The sequence below is a fragment of the Scyliorhinus canicula genome, chromosome 2, assembly GCF_902713615.1.
Source record: "Scyliorhinus canicula chromosome 2, sScyCan1.1, whole genome shotgun sequence".
NCBI classification, from domain to species: domain Eukaryota; kingdom Metazoa; phylum Chordata; class Chondrichthyes; order Carcharhiniformes; family Scyliorhinidae; genus Scyliorhinus; species Scyliorhinus canicula.
This window is the reverse complement of record NC_052147.1, coordinates 41,436,048-41,453,773: the sequence shown is the minus strand read 5'-3', so window position 1 is coordinate 41,453,773 and position 17,726 is coordinate 41,436,048. Positions and strand designations below refer to the sequence as shown.

General features: G+C 44.1%; 1 protein-coding gene across 3 annotated transcripts in view; it reads left to right on the top strand.

Annotated features, from left to right (window-relative positions):
• pole2 (polymerase (DNA directed), epsilon 2) overlaps nt 1-13,358 on the top strand; it is a 49,673-nt gene extending 36,315 nt beyond the window's left edge. For all 3 annotated transcript variants that reach the window (XM_038776442.1, XM_038776462.1, XM_038776451.1), the window contains exons 12-19: nt 342-431; nt 525-579; nt 2,494-2,553; nt 3,270-3,347; nt 3,448-3,556; nt 11,558-11,734; nt 12,185-12,252; nt 13,188-13,358. In XM_038776442.1, the coding sequence (XP_038632370.1) occupies nt 342-431; nt 525-579; nt 2,494-2,553; nt 3,270-3,347; nt 3,448-3,556; nt 11,558-11,734; nt 12,185-12,252; nt 13,188-13,206 (656 nt within the window). In that variant the 3' untranslated portion in view covers nt 13,207-13,358. The remainder of the gene's footprint in view (nt 1-341; nt 432-524; nt 580-2,493; nt 2,554-3,269; nt 3,348-3,447; nt 3,557-11,557; nt 11,735-12,184; nt 12,253-13,187) is intronic.
• Nucleotides 13,359-17,726: the final 4,368 nt, after the last annotated feature.

The window sequence follows — 17,726 nt, the reverse complement described above, 5'->3', positions numbered from 1 at the left end:
CAACTGGTACCGAAGGGCCGCCGTGGTCCCACACGTGCGCAGAACCACTGCCGTGTTCTGGCGCATGCGCAGAAGCGCAGGCGTGTTCTTGCCCCTAATTGCTTGCTGCACCTGCATGGTAACTTTCTGCATTCCTGTTTTAACTTGCTACTACTTATTAGCTATCTCAAAGTGATATATGGTGACTAGAATGAAGAAAGTTAAATGAAGCAATTCGACTATTCTCCTCAATCTATTACTGGATACAGTGATTTAAAAGTGACATTTTCTATACGTTAACATTTGTTGATACACATTCCTGAAACTGTAAAGCATATATACTTATGCACTATGCTCCGCAGGTTATTCTTCCATGCCGCCCACTTGCTTCATCTTCTGTGGCAATTTTTCCTCTGCTCCCTATGGAAGCAATCAGATCAAGTCTCTAACAGGTGAGGAGTAGTTCCTTTCTTTAAATTAATTGATTCCTCACTTTAGAACTCCATCTTTATTTTTAATTATTTTAAATCTTATCACATTTTCAGAGTCGCTGAAAGCACTTGCGGATATTATCTGTGAATATCCCAATATACATAAAAAGTAAGTGCAATAAAACATACTATCAACCTTGTTAGTAGATTGCAATAATCCTTGGTTAAGTGAGTATGAAGGATTGCAATGGATGGAAGAAGCAAATTCATTGAATTACTTAATCTTCATGGCAATGTTCATGGAAATGGTGTGTTTTGCCCTCCTCTAAATTTCCCTTTGTACTTTTTTGGCTTTCTGCAAATTCAAGAAATTCATTTGAGTTAACTTGCTTGATGTTCCTTAATCAGAGTACAGGCCCGCCAATTTATATAATTTGAACACAACCCTAATGGCTGCTTACTATATTGCCAGCGGGATTATAATGACACTATGGGTGTGATTCTCCCAGCCCCACGCTGGGCCTGAGAATCGCCGCAGCCGCGCCACGCCGTCCCGGCACTGGCACGCGATTCTCCGAGGTGCGGAGAATTGGCGCCATTTGCACTGGCACGTTTGGCGCGGCACCAGTCGTGGGCCGCTGTACACGGTTCTCCGGCCCGGATGCGTGGAAGGAGCAGAGTCCCGCCGCTGCTGTCCACACTTGGTCGCTGCCGGCGGGAACTCTGCACGGGCGGGGGGGGGGGGGGGGGGGGGGGGGGGGGGGGGGGGGGGGGGGGGGGGGGGGGGGGGGGCTCCGATGGGGTCTGGCCCGCGATCAGGGCACACCGATCGGTTGGCTGCCCCCCCCCCCCCCCCCCCCCCCCCCCCCCCCCCGGGCCACACTTTGTTGCGTATCCGGCCCCAGAACCCCTGTGCCATGTTGCGTTCAGTAACGCCGCCACGCATGCACGGGATGTCGCTAGTGCGCGCCAGGAAGTGAGTGGAGCGACGTGAACCTCTCCAGCGCTGTGCTGGCCCACTGTGTGGGGACCAGAATCGCTAGTGCCCACGCCCATTGTGCGCCGTCACTCCACCCCGCAATCAGAGAATCGCGCCCTATATACTCCACCAATGATGTGTAAGGAGTAATAAGGGGAAAACTGCAGAGTGTTGTAGACTGACAGGTCTTGGGATGTGATGGGGCAGCAAATGGTGAAGGCAGTTAAGTAGATGGTTTCAACTTTAGAGACCAAGAAATGGATGTCCTCCTCGCATTTGTATCAGAGGCATGGGTTGAAGGACATGTGTAGAGATTAATTAAGTAAGGAGGATTGTGGTGAATATTGGATTATCCTTGCCCTCAAAGAGAAAGTGTCTATAGTCCAAGAGGACCATAGGCTGCTCTCCTGCTTGAGATAGAGAGAGCTGACGTGTGATGATTTAACCACAATCCTCTTAACTATTCCAAGATTTGATGGCAGGTATGGTAATTGCTTGGTCATAGAATCCCAACAGTGCAGAAGGACGCCATTCGGTACATTGTGTCTGCACTGACCCCTGAAACAGCACTCCACCCAAGTCCACTCCCCACCTATTCCCAATAACCCCCTCCTAACCTAACCTACACTAAGGGGCCATTTAGCATGGCCAATCCACCTAACCTGCACATCTTCGGACTGTGGGAGGAGACTGGAGCACCCGGAGGAAACCCAGCAGACACTGGGAGAAAGTGCAAACTCCACACAGACAGTGACCCAAGGCTGGAATTGAACCCTGGTGCAGTGAGGCAGCAGTGTTACCCATTGTGCCACAACATCAACTTGGGGTTTACTAAATTAGCTACACTCATGGTTGGGAGGTTCCAGCCAATCGATTTCCAAGCCAAGTAGACCCTAGCACAATTTTATATTATAGGAAAAATTAGAATTAATGATTCTTTGCTCTTCAGTGTAGAACATTTCACCTGATGCGGTGTGGAATATTATTGCATCATGCACTTTTAAAAATAAATTAATGCTTATAGAAAATGTTGTGCAATTGGTTCATATTATGTTGTACTGTAGTCAATAATAGAATCTAAATATTTTTCTTCTTATTTTGCAGCTGTCGCTTTGTTTTTGTTCCTGGCCCTGAAGATCCTGGACCCAGTTCTATCTTACCCAGGTAATCACCAGTCCTTACTGTATTTCTGGGGCCCAAATTAGCTCAGTTAGCTAGACCGCTGATTTATGATGCAGAGCAAGGCCAGTAACGCGGGTTCGATTCGTGAACCACGCCAGCGGTACCGGCTGAGGTTATTCATGAAGGCCCCGCCTTCTCAACCTTGCCCCTCACCTGAGGTGTGGTGATCCTCGGGTTAAATCACCATTAATCAGCTCTTCCCCTCAAAGGGGAAAGCAGCCTATGGTCACCTGGGACTATGTGACTTTATACTCTTCTACCCTTTTCAATATTGATGGTGTCCAGCGCCATTGGACTTGGCTTCCCAGTAGCACAACTGGCCCTACATCCATCAGTTCAGCAGCGACGGGGGGGACCAAATGAATTCATTCTGTTGCAGTTGGCTTTCAACTATCCCAGCCACTTCACTCATCTGAAACCCTTTCTGTGACAAATAATACTTGATGTTGTCCATCCAGCACTTCCTAGTCTTCTTTGGCTTCTTGTTCCAAGTACCTTTGTATGGAAGGCCAGGAAAGGTATTCTAGCTGTTTACATTCTTGAAATGTTCCTAATAGAATTTTTTAAAAAGGTGCCATTCTATTTAGCCACTAAGATTCTCCTGAATACACCAGGAAGCAAGATCACCATTTGCAATTGTCTAAAATTGGTTTTCTAGATGGAAGATTATTTTATAACCCTATTTTATTTGTTTAAAGGCCTCCGCTAGCTGACTACATCACGGAAGAGTTCAGTAAGAGAGTTCCATTTTCAGTATTCACTACAAACCCCTGCAGGTAAACTTTCTGCTTAACTGATCGTTTTATTGAGTGGATATTCCGTATAATTTTTTTAAACAGCAGCTTAGTAATGTTTTTCTGTGTTTAATACTGTTAGGATTCAGTACTGTACTCAGGAGATCGTCATTTTGCGCGAGGATTTGGTTAATAAGATGTGTCGAAATTGTATCCGTTTTCCTGGCAGTAATTTGGATATTCCAAACCATGTGAGTAATTCTTCATTTATTTGTGGAATTTTACACTGGATATTCCGGTTCGGTGTTATAAACCACTACTGTAGACTGTCTTTGTATGCCCCATGAGCCTGAGTCTCACTTTACTTGCCCTACTTCTGAAAACAAAAGCACCTTAAGGGGCTCAAATACTTGCTTGCTGGCTTACTGAAATATTTCATGTGCTGCCAGATGATTTATCTTGCCTTTGGTATCATTCTACTTGCATTTTATAAACCCAATAGGCAATTGAATATGGTTCAGGCAAATAAATAGTATGTGGGTTGGCAGCCATTTTGTGGGAGTCAACCAGCGACCATCCTCGTGGAAACAATTTGGAAACCGAGTATCTTAAAGGTTCAAAATAAGACAAGACTTGATGCACATGCCTGGGAGAAGAGAATGGGGGCAGGGTGGATGGAGGTAATTGGAGTGGGAGGAGCTTCACGGGGAGCATAAACATTAACATATATTGGTTGGATTGAATGGAATAATTATGTGATTAAGATCCTTTAGATAAATTCTGTGTTCTTGATTTAAAAAAAAAAATCAACTTGCCACATGAGCCGGTATAAAAGAAACCAAATCATGAATCATATGGAGGCACAAATATGTTAGTTTTGTCACAGCAAATTTACCTTTTATGAATTACCATGATTTGTCCACACTGCACCCCGTTCCCAAATCCAAAACATCACAGCCATTGTACCTGGGTCAGTAATACATCACATTCAAAACCCATCTACTCTAATCCACCTTTCTTTTACAGTATTTTTTCTTTATTCTTTTTTAAGTACTTCTCCATTTCTTTAGTCTCTGTCCCAGTAGTCGTTTTGTGGAAAATAAATCTGCTTTCTAATAAACATCAGTTGACGTAAAAAAAAAAAAGAGACAGTTTCAAAGCCCTCCTGAACCTCAACCTCCTGAAAAGGTGTCCAAGGTAACTTCCTGGGGGCGTGTTTGGATAAATTTGTTCACCTGTACCCCCTTCCCCTGCCTAGATCCCTCTTCTCTTCTCCCCCTCAGCTCCCACATCACCATTTGTGGACTACTCCTATCATGCTGAAGCCAGGGGGAGAGTGGTGCTAGTGCTGTTCACTCATATCTTTACCTGCTTATGCACACTGTGCCAGTTGTAGACTGCAAATGTGCAGAAGCGCCGTTATTTTTTCTTTCCAGGGATGAGGGCTTCACTGGCTTGGCCTGCATTTATTGCTCACCTCTAATTGCCCATGGGATTGTGGTGGTGAGCTGCCTTATTGAACCGTTGAGGTCTATGTGGTGTAGGTGCACCCACAGTGCTGTATGGGCGGCACGGTAGCACAGTGGTTTGCACTGTTGCTTCACAGCGCCACGGTCTCGGGCTTCGATTTGGGGCTTGGGTCACTGTGCGGAGACTGCACGTTCTCCCCGTGTCTGCCTGTGATTCTTCCAGGTGCTCATGTTTCCTCCCACAAGTCCCAAAAGACATGCTTGTTAGGTGAATTGGTCATTCTGAATTCTCCCTCAACCTGAACAGGTGCCATAATATGCCGACTAGAGGCTTTTCACAGTAACTTCATTGCCGTGTTAATGTAAGCCTACTTGTGCCACTAATAAAGATTATTATGTTAGGGAGGGAGTTCCAGGATTTTGACTCGGTGACAGTGAAGGTACAGTGATTATATTCCCATGCCAGGATGGTGAGTGGCTTGGAGAGCAACTTCCAGGTGATGGTGTTCCCATGTATTTGCTGTCTTGTCCTTCTAGGTCATGGGTTAGGAAGGAGCTGTCTAAGGAACCTTGGTGAGTTCCTGCACTGCATCTCATAGAGGGTACATACTACTGCTACTGTGCGTCGTCGTAGCTGGGATGCCAAACAACCGGCTGCTTTGTCCTGAATGGTATCGAGCTTTTTTTAGAAATAAATTTAGAGTACCCCAATCATTTCTTTTTTCAAATAGGGTCCAATTTAACGTGGCCAATTCACCTACCCTGCACATCTTTGGGTCGTGGGGGTGAAACTCACGCAGAGACTGGGAGAATGTGCAGACTCCGCACAGACAGTGACCTGGGGCCGAGATCGAACCTGGGTCCTCAGCGCCGTAGGCAGCAGTGTAAACCACTGTGCCACCGTGCTGCCTGGTGTTGAAATTCTTGAGTGTTATTGCAGCTCCACTCATCCAGGGAAGTGGAGACTATTCCATCATGCTCCAGACGTGTGCCTTGGAGATTGTGGACAGACTTTGGGGAGTCAGGAGTTGAGTTACTTGGCACTGGATTCCCAACCTCTGACCTGCTCTTTCAGCCACATTTGGTCCAATTAGTTTCTAGTTAATGCTAACCCTCAGGATATTGATAGTGGGGGATTCAGCTATTAAATTATTAAATGTCATGGGATGATGGTTAGAGTCTCTTGTTGGAGGTGATCAATGCCCAGCATTTGTGTGGTGTAAATGTTAGTTGCCACACGTCTTGCTGCATTTGGACACGGACTGCTTCAGTATCTGAGGAGTTGCAAATGGTACTGAACATTGTGCAATCATCAGTGAACATCACCACTTCTGACCTTATGATGGAAGGAAGGTCATTGATGAAGCAGCTGAAGATGGTTGGGCCTCGGACACTTCCCTGAGGAACTCCTGCAGTGATGTCCTGGAGCTGAGATCACTGACCTCCAACCACCACAATCATCTTCCTTTGTGCCAGTTATGACTCTACCTAGTGAAGTTTCCTCCCTGATTCCCATTGACGCCAGTTTTGTTAGGGCTCCTCAATGCAACACTCCGTCAAATACAGCCTTGATGTCAAGGACACCGCTCATCTCTTGGTTTCAGTTCTTTTGTCTATGTTTGTACCAAGGCTGTATTGAGGTTTGTGGCAGTACTGAAGCAGCTTGACTCGACACGTTATAGAGCACAGGTCTTCAGTACTATTGCAGGAATATTGTCAGGGTCCATAGTTTTTTGAGATATCCAGTGTCTTCAGCCATTTCTTGGTATTGCGTGGAGTGAATCAAATTGGCTGAAGACAGACTGATGCTGGGAACCTCCAGAGGAGGTCAAGATGGATCATCCACTCGGCACTTCTGTCTAAATGTAGCATTTGCACCAGCCTTGTCTTTTGCATTGTTGGGCTACCCCTTTCTTGAGGATGAGGATAGTTGTGGAGCATGGTCCTCCAATGAGTTGTTTAATTGTCCACCACCATTCACGGATGGATGTGGCAGGTCTGTAGAGCTTATATCTGTCTGTTGCTTGCTCCTTATCCTGTTTGGTATGCAAGTAGTCCTGTGTTGTAGCATCACCAGATTGACACCTCATTGTTAGGTATACCTGGTGCTGCTCCTGGCACGCCCGCCTGCACTCTTCATTGAACCAGGATTGATCCCCTGGCTTGGGTGGTAATGGTAGGGTGAGCGATATTCTAGGCCATGAGATTATGGATTCTGCTGTTCTGATGGCCCACAGTGCCTCATGGTTGCCCGGTTTGAGATGCTAGATCTGCCTGAAATCTATCGCATTAAATATGGTAGTAGTGTCACACAACAGGATGGAGGATATTCTCAATATAAAGATGGCACTTCAGCTGCACAAGGACTGTCCAGTGATTATCCCTACCGATACTGTTATCTGTGGCAGGCAGGTGAAGTGAGATCAAGATTTCACAAAGAGTCATCCAGACTCAATGTTGGCTCTCCTCTCTCTCCACAGATGCTGTCAGACCTGCTGCGATTGTCCAGCATTTTCTGTTTTTGTTATGAGATCAAGAATATTTCCACCCAGGGTACCTGCATCCTTGCCACTCTCAGTGCTTCCTCCAAATGGTGTTCAACATGGAGAAGTACTGATTCATCAGCTGAGGGTAGATGGTATATGGTAATCAGCAGGTTTCCTTGCCCACGTTTAACCTGATGTCACAAGACGTCATTGGGTCTGAAGTCGATGCCGAGGACTCTCAGGGCAACTCCTTCCCCACTGTGTACCACTGTGCTGGTCGGACAGGACGTACCCAAGAATGGTAATGGTCGTGCCTGGAGGACATGATTCTGTGAGTATGAATAAGTCAGGCTGTTGCTTGACTCGTGGTGGGAATTGAACCCAGGTTCCCAGAGCATTACCCTGGGTCTCTGGATTACTTGTCCAGCGACAATACCGCTCTGCCATCACCTCTCCTGTGCGCATGTACAGACACGTACCATGATCAGACAGCCATGAGAGGAGAGAAATCTGGGACAACTGCCATCCCGCAACCCCATGCCTGGGAAGCAAGACGGGAAGGAAGTTCTGTGACAATCCCAGAAAATCCGTGAGGGTTGGGCACCATGGAGATGTCCGATTCTTGGTACAGTTCTATATCCACTAGGTGTCCTCCATTATTATTGAATAAAGTAAGCTGAAGTTGGTGAGCATTGGCAAGCCGGTATCAGTGGCCTAGCATAGTACTGTTTCTTTCGAACATGCATCCATCCATGCATGCAATTTCCAGTAGAAGTCCTACAGTGATGAATTGACACGTTCCCTCACTCCAGAACAGTGATATTGCTGCCAGTTACAGCATTTCTTTTTGTGCTATCTTTGCTGAGACCAGCTAATTCAGCACTCAGAGGGATGCAAACTACAAAACTGAAATTTGATGGCTCAGAGATTTTGCACCATCAAAGAAACATTATTCAAATTAAATGTAAGTTTCCTGATTATTGTGAATATAGAACCATGAGGGTTTAATTTTATATAGTAACAAAATTCAAACTAGATACTCATAGTCAGTTATGGCAAGTTAGGCTTAAATCTATTTGTGTTTGTTCGGGCTCTTATTTTACCTTCTAATAAGAGTCAATTGCCCACTTGAGTGGAGGTATCAAAATACAGTGTTATTGCTAATTACTTGCTTGAATACACGTGGTTAAAAACTGAATCAAGGGGCAGCACGGTGGCGCAGTGGGTTAGCCCTGCTGCCTCATGGCGCCGAAGTCCCAGGTTCAATCCCGGCTCTGGGTCATTGGTCGTGTGGAGTTTGCACATTCTCCCCGTGTTTGCGTGGGTTTCGCCCCCACAACCCAAAGATGTGCAGGATAGGTGGATTGAACACGCTAAATTGCCCCTTAATTGGAAAAGAAATTAATTGGGTATACTAAATTTATTTTAAAAAACACTGAATCAAAGCTTTAGAAATGAAATATCAAATGATACATAAAAGGATCAAACTCGTGGCATAAAACATAAAAGCATAAAGAAATCACTTTAAACACAAACAATCAGATAGATGATTCAAGAATTTAGGAATTCAGGAACAAGACCTTGACCAGGAGGTCCTACTTTTAAGGGAATTCTTATCTCTGGTTTAACCCCTCATTTACTCTCATTGGTTTCCAATTCTCAGCTGAGACCTGGTTTGTTCAATTGGATGTTTGTTACTTAGAGGATGATTTATTAATCAAATATTGGACATTACTTAAGATTGACTGGTGCCTATCAAAGCTAGCTCAGGGTCTGCGTGCACAGTCTTAGGAAAATTACTGGATAGGTTTCTCACGCCACAGCTCGGCCCAGAGACCTTGCTGTAACTGATTAGCTGGTACATTTTTAGTGCTGTTTACAGTGGAATACAATGGCTGATTCATTATATGAAACAATGACTAAAACAATGTCTGGATTCCCACAGTCAGGACACTGGAATATAATGGCTAATTCATTCTGTGAAACAATGTCTGGATTTTCACAGTCAAAACACTTGTAATAATTTTACCTCTCAGTTAATTGCTTTCAATTAGCACCTAAAACTATCAATAAACCAAAACTCTTGTTAAACTTTAGATAATTCACTTACAGAATCTGAAATTTTAGTCCTAAAGGAATCGAGAAAATACTTTCATTATACAATGCTCGCTAAATTTGCCTGACATCAAAATATTTTTTTTATTTTTTTTTTTATAAATTTAGATTAGCCAATTATTTTTTCCAATTAAGGGGCAATTTAGCGTGGCCAATCCACCTACTCTGCACATTTTTGGGTTGTAGGGGCGAAACCCACGCAGACACGGGGAGAACGTGCAAACTCCACACGGACAGTGACCCAGAGCCGGGATCGAACCTGGGACCTCAGCGCCGTGAGGCGGTTGTGCTAACCACTAGGCCACCGTGCTGCCGACATCAAAATATTAAGGATTGCTACCTTACTGCAGTTAATAATAATAATCGCTTATTGTCACGAGTAGGCTGCAATGAGGTTACTGTGAAAAGCCCCTAGTCGCCACATTCCGGCGCCTGTTCGGGGAGGCCGGTACGGGAATTGAACCCGCGCTGCTGGCCTTGTTCTGCATTACAAGCCAGCTGTTTAGCCCACTGTGCTAAACCAGCCCAGTTATTTTAGTTTAAATTTTCCCAAAGGGAGATCCACCACTTGGCACTAAATTAGAATCTTGGAAATTTATGTTGCTGGGGATCAACATGTCTGTTCGCTTTTTATTGAAGATTCCACTGTTATAGTTTCTGCCTGTAGGCCAGTGTCTTTGATGCTCCGAATTAATCAGTGGCCTCTGCCTCAACTTTGCTTTGTGGCAATGTGTTCCTTGCTATAACGATTCTGCGTAAAGCTGTATTGTCTAACATTTCTCCCCGTTCTCTTAATAGCTATGTTAAATTGATGACCTCTTCACTGACTTTCCAACCATAAGAAGTTCTCCACAGAGTGTTCTCTGCTCCATTGAAAGTCTGCCATTTTTTCAGAAATATAGTTGCTCAACCTTGGTATCGTCCTGTTGGGTCCGTGCCACATGCCCTTTATGGCTTTAATATCCTGTCTATAATTCTTACAAGTCTTGTGTTAAATTCGTGACTTCATTTCAGCAGTACTTTGGCGTAAAGCACATTGGGAAGTCTTGAGGTTGTGAAAGATGCTACATTAATGTGAGTCTTTATGAGGCCTCCCAAAATGCAAACCAAATCATGGATTTTGCACTGCTGTATACAGATTTATTATAACCACTTTATTTACGTTCTATCCTGTTAGTTAAAACATGTGCTATATGTTCAGTGCCTTTCAATTAGACACAACAATCAAATTTTTAGATGTTAATTTAATTCTTATTTATGACAGATATAGATAGAATATACAGCACAGTGTACAAACAAAATGACCAGAGCAGTGAAGAAAACCACATTCCGTTGTGTAATAATCATATCAAATGAATACAGTAAATATCTGTGTTCCAGAACCAACTGTAATTTGCTTCTTCGTAGAGGATTTGTCTTTGTTTCTTGTCTAGGTATATACCCTCTCTCTTTATAACTTTTCTTATTGCCACTATGTGACAACTCTGCTGTAATTGTCATGTTTCCCAGCTTTCCCATACATTTTACTACACTTGCCTAAACAGGTGGCACCTCCTTTGTTAATGTCATTAGAAATAGTGCTGGTAAGGGTCAATTGCCTTTCGCAGAGAATATTTCGCCCATTTTTGAAGGCTATTCGACTTCAGGAACCATTCTGCCTATAGACCTCCTCACTTCGCAGCGACATTTCCATACTGTTATATTTATTTCTGCAATCTGCTCCCTTATACAAGACTATCTGTTCAGATGTTCCAAACATTGATTAGTTATTTTAACCTATTTTTTTAAACAAAATCTTTGATACGATTACAATAATAAGAAAATAAGCTCAGCAATATTACGGTAATGTGTCTCTTTGGAGAATTAATCAGACCTATTATCCAGCAATTTCCCATGCATGAAATTAAACTTGATTATGGCCCTGCTCATGCATTTTATCTTCTTGCTGACCCTTTAACTAATACTTTTTTCAAAGCTGCATTTGAGATTCTTTACCTCCCGAGTGGGGAAATCTACTCCTCACTTGGTGACTCAGCAAGAATCTCTTGTGTATTTGGGTAATTGATGAGTTAAAGTGTAACTGTTTTTCGATGAGCCATCTAGATTTTTGTTCTTTTAAGTCTTTTGAGGGTTTTGTGTGACTGTAAAATATTAAACTTCACTGATTTTTTTTCCTTGGTAGTTTGTGAAGACCATCATAGCACAAGGACATCTAACACCGTTGCCACTGTTCGTCAGTCCGGTCTACTGGGCCTATGATTATGCTCTTTCTGTGTACCCAGTACCAGACTTGATTGTGTTCGCCGACAAATATGATCCATTCAACATCATGCATACAGATTGTGTCTGTATCAATCCAGTAAGAACCACTGCATAACATTCTTATCACAATGTAAATGAATTAATGTTACAAAAAGAACATATCAGTATTCCTCTTTAAAAAATATTAACATTTTATTTCTAATAACCATAGTGAATTTTCTGAATTCAGTATTACAGTACTGTTGACCATTGTACTTCTTGACCATATCGGTTGCAGGTTCTTGCAAAGTTTTCACCTTCGATTAATTGTCATTTTCGATGCATTTTTTTCCCCCTTTAATCTGCTTTTCGTTGTGGTTGTTGCCACAAGCATAGGCAGACAACCAGCGCACAACAATGACCTCGGCGCTGGAAGAAATTGAACTTGCACCGGCGGTGGGTGCCAAGTGGGCGCCAAGTGGGCAATGCGCAACTGTTCTGGTGTGGCGGCAAGAGTTACAGTGATAATTGTACATCTTTTAATACAAGTCTTGCTTCTTTGTTTTAGGGCTCATTTCCACGTAGTGGATTCTGCTTCAAGGTGTACTACCCCTCAAATAGAACTGTGGAGGACAGGTAATGGAGAAACATTGTGTAGAGCTTTCATTGTAATTTAAAATCGAAGCATTTGTTTTCATTTTCCTAACTTGGGCCAATATAATCGGATGCAACAGTGCAGGAATGTTTTGTGTAGTTCAAGATCCCGGAATCTATTAAAAAGGAAACATTATTTTGAATTCACGGCACAACAAATCCTTTCAAGTCAGCTTTGGTTTAGGCTGGAAGAGAGGAACGTGTAGGAACCAAGGGCCGAGCTCTGTCTCACTCTGGCCTCTCTTTCTTCGTCTCTTTTTGCCTTGTGCCACCATCCCTTTGGTCATTTAATCACTCCTGCAGACTTTCCCTATTGTGTTCTCAACCTCTGTTAGAATTATAGAAATATAGTGTACACAAGAAGGCCATTTGGCCTGCTTAAAACCCATTTAATTACAGTTCTGTTGAAAGATCAATGACCAGCATCATTAACTCTGTCTCTCTCTCCATGAATACCACCTGACCTGAGTGGCATTTCCAGCATTTTCTGCATTCGCATCCTGTTTCCTGCAACTGCCGGATTTTATTTCTGTCACAGAATTAGAGTTAGTAGTCATGGTCTTACTGCATTAAAAATCCTGCCAACCTGCATCATCTAGACTCTCAAATGAAGAATGAGAGGCAAAATGAAATAATTAGGCCCTGCAAGCACCACTGTATCCCAGCATAAGTTAAGCAATAGGGCAGGAAAAATCTATTTTCCACATCAACTAAATATATTAATCGTGGACATTCATTCCAATGTATTCTTTATAGGTGTATTCATAATTGTGATTACTGATTTTTTAATATTTAAAAATATGTGAAAAGTGAAAATTAGTTCACAGATGCATCAGTTTTATTGCATTCAAATCTATCCAGAGAATAGTTTCAATTCGTTCTGCAAAGGTGCTGATTTGATTCTTCTTCCTTTTCAGTAAACTTCAAAATCTTTGATTGTGAATTTTTAAAAGTTGGAAAAGTCCAGATGCCGAATACTTACTCACACTTGCACATTAATGTCTTTTAAATTTCTGATAATTCCTTGTTTATTTGTATATATTTGTATTGGTGTTTTATTATGGATTAAACTTAAAATATCTGTCTGATTTAGTTGTATGTGCATTATTGATAACTATATTAAGATCTTTGTTAAGCAATGATTTTTTTTTTAACTTTAGAGTACCCAATTCATTTTTTCCATTTAAGATGCAATTTAGTGTGGCCAATCCACCTACCCTGCACATCTTTAGGTTGTGGTTGGTTGGTCACCTGGAATGTAAGAGGGTTGAGGGGGTGAGACCCACGCAGACACGGGGAGAATGTGCAAACTCTACACGGACAGTGACCCAGGGCCAGGATTGAACCCGGGTTCTCCGAGCTGTGAGGCAGCAGTGGTTAAGCAAAGATATTAAGGAATATGGGCCAAAAGGCAGTTAGATGAGTTAGGCCACAGATCAGCCATGATCTAATTAAATGGCGGAAGAGGCTCGAGGGGTTGAATGGCCTCCTCCTGTTCCAATTAATTCCTATTTTTTCAAAGCATGATGCCAGTTTAAAATTTTCAGTTATATCAATTACAATTACAGTAGTTATGTCCAATACAGAGAGGGCAATACGAGAATTGACCTGGCGTTGGTGTTATTACTTGCTTCTCCCGGAAGGTTTTTGCTGCCGTTACTGTTGCGCGCGCATTCACGTTCGCTGCGGCCGTTCGTCATGTCTTTCTCCTGTAATTTCTTGCTCTCTGTTACTGTATTTGCCGATTTTGTTTTAGTTTCCCGTGCTCTTCTTCCGACTTTCATTCCTCGCCTCCCTCTCTGGTTCCCCTCTATTGTTCCATGTCTCCTCCTTCTTTCCCCCTCCCCCCCTCCTTCTCCTGTGGTTCACCTTTTCTCTTAGGTTTGGCTGTCCAGTACCCATCAAGTCTGGGGCAAGACCAGAACATGTGGGCGTGGTTGGCCAGGCCGGTCCTTGGCACCGCTCACATCTGTCCTCCACCTCCGGAAAGAACCTACTCATTCGAGTTCTTGTTAAGTGGGATCCATGTACCACTTTTAGTTGCATCAGGTTGAGACTTGCGCACGTGGAGGTGGAGTTGACCCTATGCAGTGCTTCGCTCCAGAGTCCCCACCCTATTTCAATCCCCAGGTCTTCCTCCCATTTCTTTCTTGTTGCGTCCAGTACGGTGTCGGCCCTTTCTACCAGTTGTTCGTACATGTCGCTACAGTTTCCTTTATCTAAGATGTTTACGTCCAGTAACTCTTCCAGTAATGTCTGTTGTGGCGGTTGTGGGTACGCCTTTGTCAGTGGCAGTCTTCGGGGTATCAGACCAGCCAGATCTATTTATGAGAGGAAGTTTTTGAGTTGCAGGCACCTTAGCTCGTTCCCCCTGGCTAGCTGCAATTTCTCCGTCAGTTCGTCCAGTGTTGCGATCCTGCCGTCGGTGTATAGGTCCCTGACTGTCAGTGTCCCTCCGTCCAGTCCCCACTTTTTAAAGGTGGCGTCAGTCAGCACTGGTGTGAACCTATGGTTATTGCAGATGGGAGCTTTGTCCAACATTTTGGTCAGGCCAAATTGTTGCCGTAGTTGGTTTAGGACTGGAGGGTGGCTATCAGCACTGGGCTGCTGGAGTGTTTTTTTGGGGTGGGGGTGGGACTGCCACCATGGCGAGGGCCTGGAGGGAGGTCTCCTAGCAGGAGGCCTCCTGTCCCTGAAAGGTTTTAATCATAATCCAAATTTATGAAACTTGTATCTGTCGCACTTCTGATACAAATTTACTGCAGGAATTATACTGGAGGTACCTGAAAATGTTGCTCTGATTAACAAAGAACACTCAAAACTGTTAGCGGGAATAAAACATTTTCTTTGGTGACAAGAATGCCCAATTGCCCAGTATATCAGTACCACGTGTTCAAATATGACTAATTACCAAACTAGAGACTCTAGAGACTAAAAAGTACGTTCTATATGTTTAAGATAATATTCTGAGGCAGAACAATACTTTTTAAACCACTGAATATGTTTGAAGCCAGAGGTACTGCATTTCTGTTCGGAAACTAAACTCAGTTTTTTTGGATTGGTCCAGTCCCTCATAACTTCGATGCCGTTATGTTTTTAGCATATAAATTTGACAGATGACCATTAAACATCCTAATTTTAACTACTTTTAGGCCAGTTCTGTCTGTTATTGGCCAGCCAATTTAATCATCAATCCAATGTATTGTGATAGAATTGAAGCATTTCCAATTTCTGACATTCCACGAGAATCTCAAGTTCATGAAGGCAACTTATGTTTGTATTCGTTGATCTAAACTGTGTCCAGGGAGTACTTTCGGAGGCAGCATGTGAGGAGAGGTCACTCACTCGGCAGCTCCTGCCAGGATCCTTGTTCCAGAGTCCTTTTTGCCTGGGTTTTGGGGAAATCATTGCTGAACAACTTACTTGTTGGAAGATACTGGGTATCTGCGCCGTACCAATGCCTAAAAAGGAGGTAATCAGCCCGCAGAAGGTAAATCGTCGACTGATTCGGAGGTACCAGGCAGCTGCTCCATGGAGAATTGCCGGAGGCTGCGTCCCCAATAACAGCGGATATGTTCTCCAGTGTGCTGGCAAAAGAATTTGGTTGGTCACCTGGAGCGTAAGAGGGTTGGGTGGCCCGGTGCAAAGGTCGAGAAGTTTTGCTTCCCTAAAAAATCTAAGTGCTGATGTGATGTTTCAGCAGGAGACTCACTTGTGTTTCATTCGGGCTTTGATGGAAGGGCTCGAGGTGCAGCGATTTTAGTTAACAAATGGGTTATTTTTTCGGCCACTAAGACCGTGGCGGATCCCAACAGTAGATTTGTGATGGTCAGTGGGTCTTTCGTGGGTACGTTGGTACTGGTAAATGCCCACGCACCAAATTTGGGCGTTGCGGCATTTGTTAGGAGACTGTTGACTTCCATTCCTGATCTGGAGGGGGCTTCAACTGTACTGGATCCTAAGTTGGACCGATCCAGGCCTAAACTTGGCTCTCTCAGGGGTGGCAAAGGCGCATCAGGCCTTTGAGGAGCAAACGGAGGGGGAGGGCAGACTTGTGGCTGTTTTTCACCCAAGGGATAAGGAAATTTCATTCTTCTCTCATGTGCACAAGGTGTATTCCAGGATTGACTTCTTCATACTGTGTAGGTCCCTTCAACTTGGAATATTCGATAATCGTAATTTCAGGTCATGCTCCACACTTTGTGGACTTGGTCTTGAAGTCAGATCCCAGTCAATGCCCGCTGTAGAGGTTAGATGTTAGCAGATAAAGGCTTTTGTGAGCGCATGTCACGACCATCAAGGAGTATATTAGATTCAATAGGAACGACTCTGTCTCATCTGTCCACGCAGGTTGTTAAAGGGGAGGTAATCTCCTATAAGGCGCATTTTGATAGAACTGTGAGGGTGGATTGGCAACAACAGGTGGCTACGATTCTTGAGATGGATCGCCGATATTCGTGTAATCCTAACCCGGAGTTGTTACCGAACAGGAAACAGCTGCAAACGCAGTTTGATCTGTTGTCATTACTGGCCCTTATCTGTGGCAACCACCTCTTTGTACCGTCTAGTCTAGATGCAACGTTCAGATCGTGAGGGGAAGGCCTCAAGAGTTTGGGGGATTTGTTTGTGGAGGGACTGTTTTTACTTTGGAGGAGATAGCGACAAACTTTCAACTTTCAGGGTGGACTAACCCTAACCTTAATCTGTTACCTCTAAATATGTGATTTTGTTCCGAAAGATTTTTCCTACATTTCCCTTGGCTCCACAATCCTTCTTGTTGAATAGGGTCCTATTACTAACAGAGTCTGGCGGGGGGTGGGGCATTTCAGATAGCTATGGGCACATGGGCAAATCCTGTCAACGGAGGGAACTGGGACCTACTTCAGATGAGGATTTGTGGTGTGAGGCCCTTCACAGGGTAAACTCCATGTCATCCTGTGCATGACTCCGCCTAATTCAGCTCAAGGTGGCACATAGGGCTCACCTAACTAAGGTTAGGATGAGTGATTTATTTTCGGAAGTGGAGGACAGGTTTGAGCGGTGTTCTCTGGGGTCAGCTAATCGCACCCGTGTGTTTTGGTCGAGTCCCAAGATGGTAAGCTTTTGGGCCTCTTTCTTTAGCACCATTAGCAACATTGAACTGGAGCCTTGTCTGTTAGTGGCCATTTTCGGGGTTTCAGATTCACTGGGGATGAAGTCGGATGTTCTCGCCTTTACCTCGTTAATAGCCCGGAGACCAGTTCTGCTGGGATGGAGATCTCCTACTCCGCGCAGTGCCTCGGTCTGGTTGAAGACAGTCAAGTACACCATCAGGGGGTCAATTGAGGGGTTTTACCTGAGGTGGTGGCCATTAATTTCCTACTTTAAAGAATTAGTCACCATCTGCTGTTAGGGTGGGGGGGGGGGGGGGGGGGGGGGGGGGGGGGGGGGGGGGGGGGGGTATTTCCTTCTTGGTT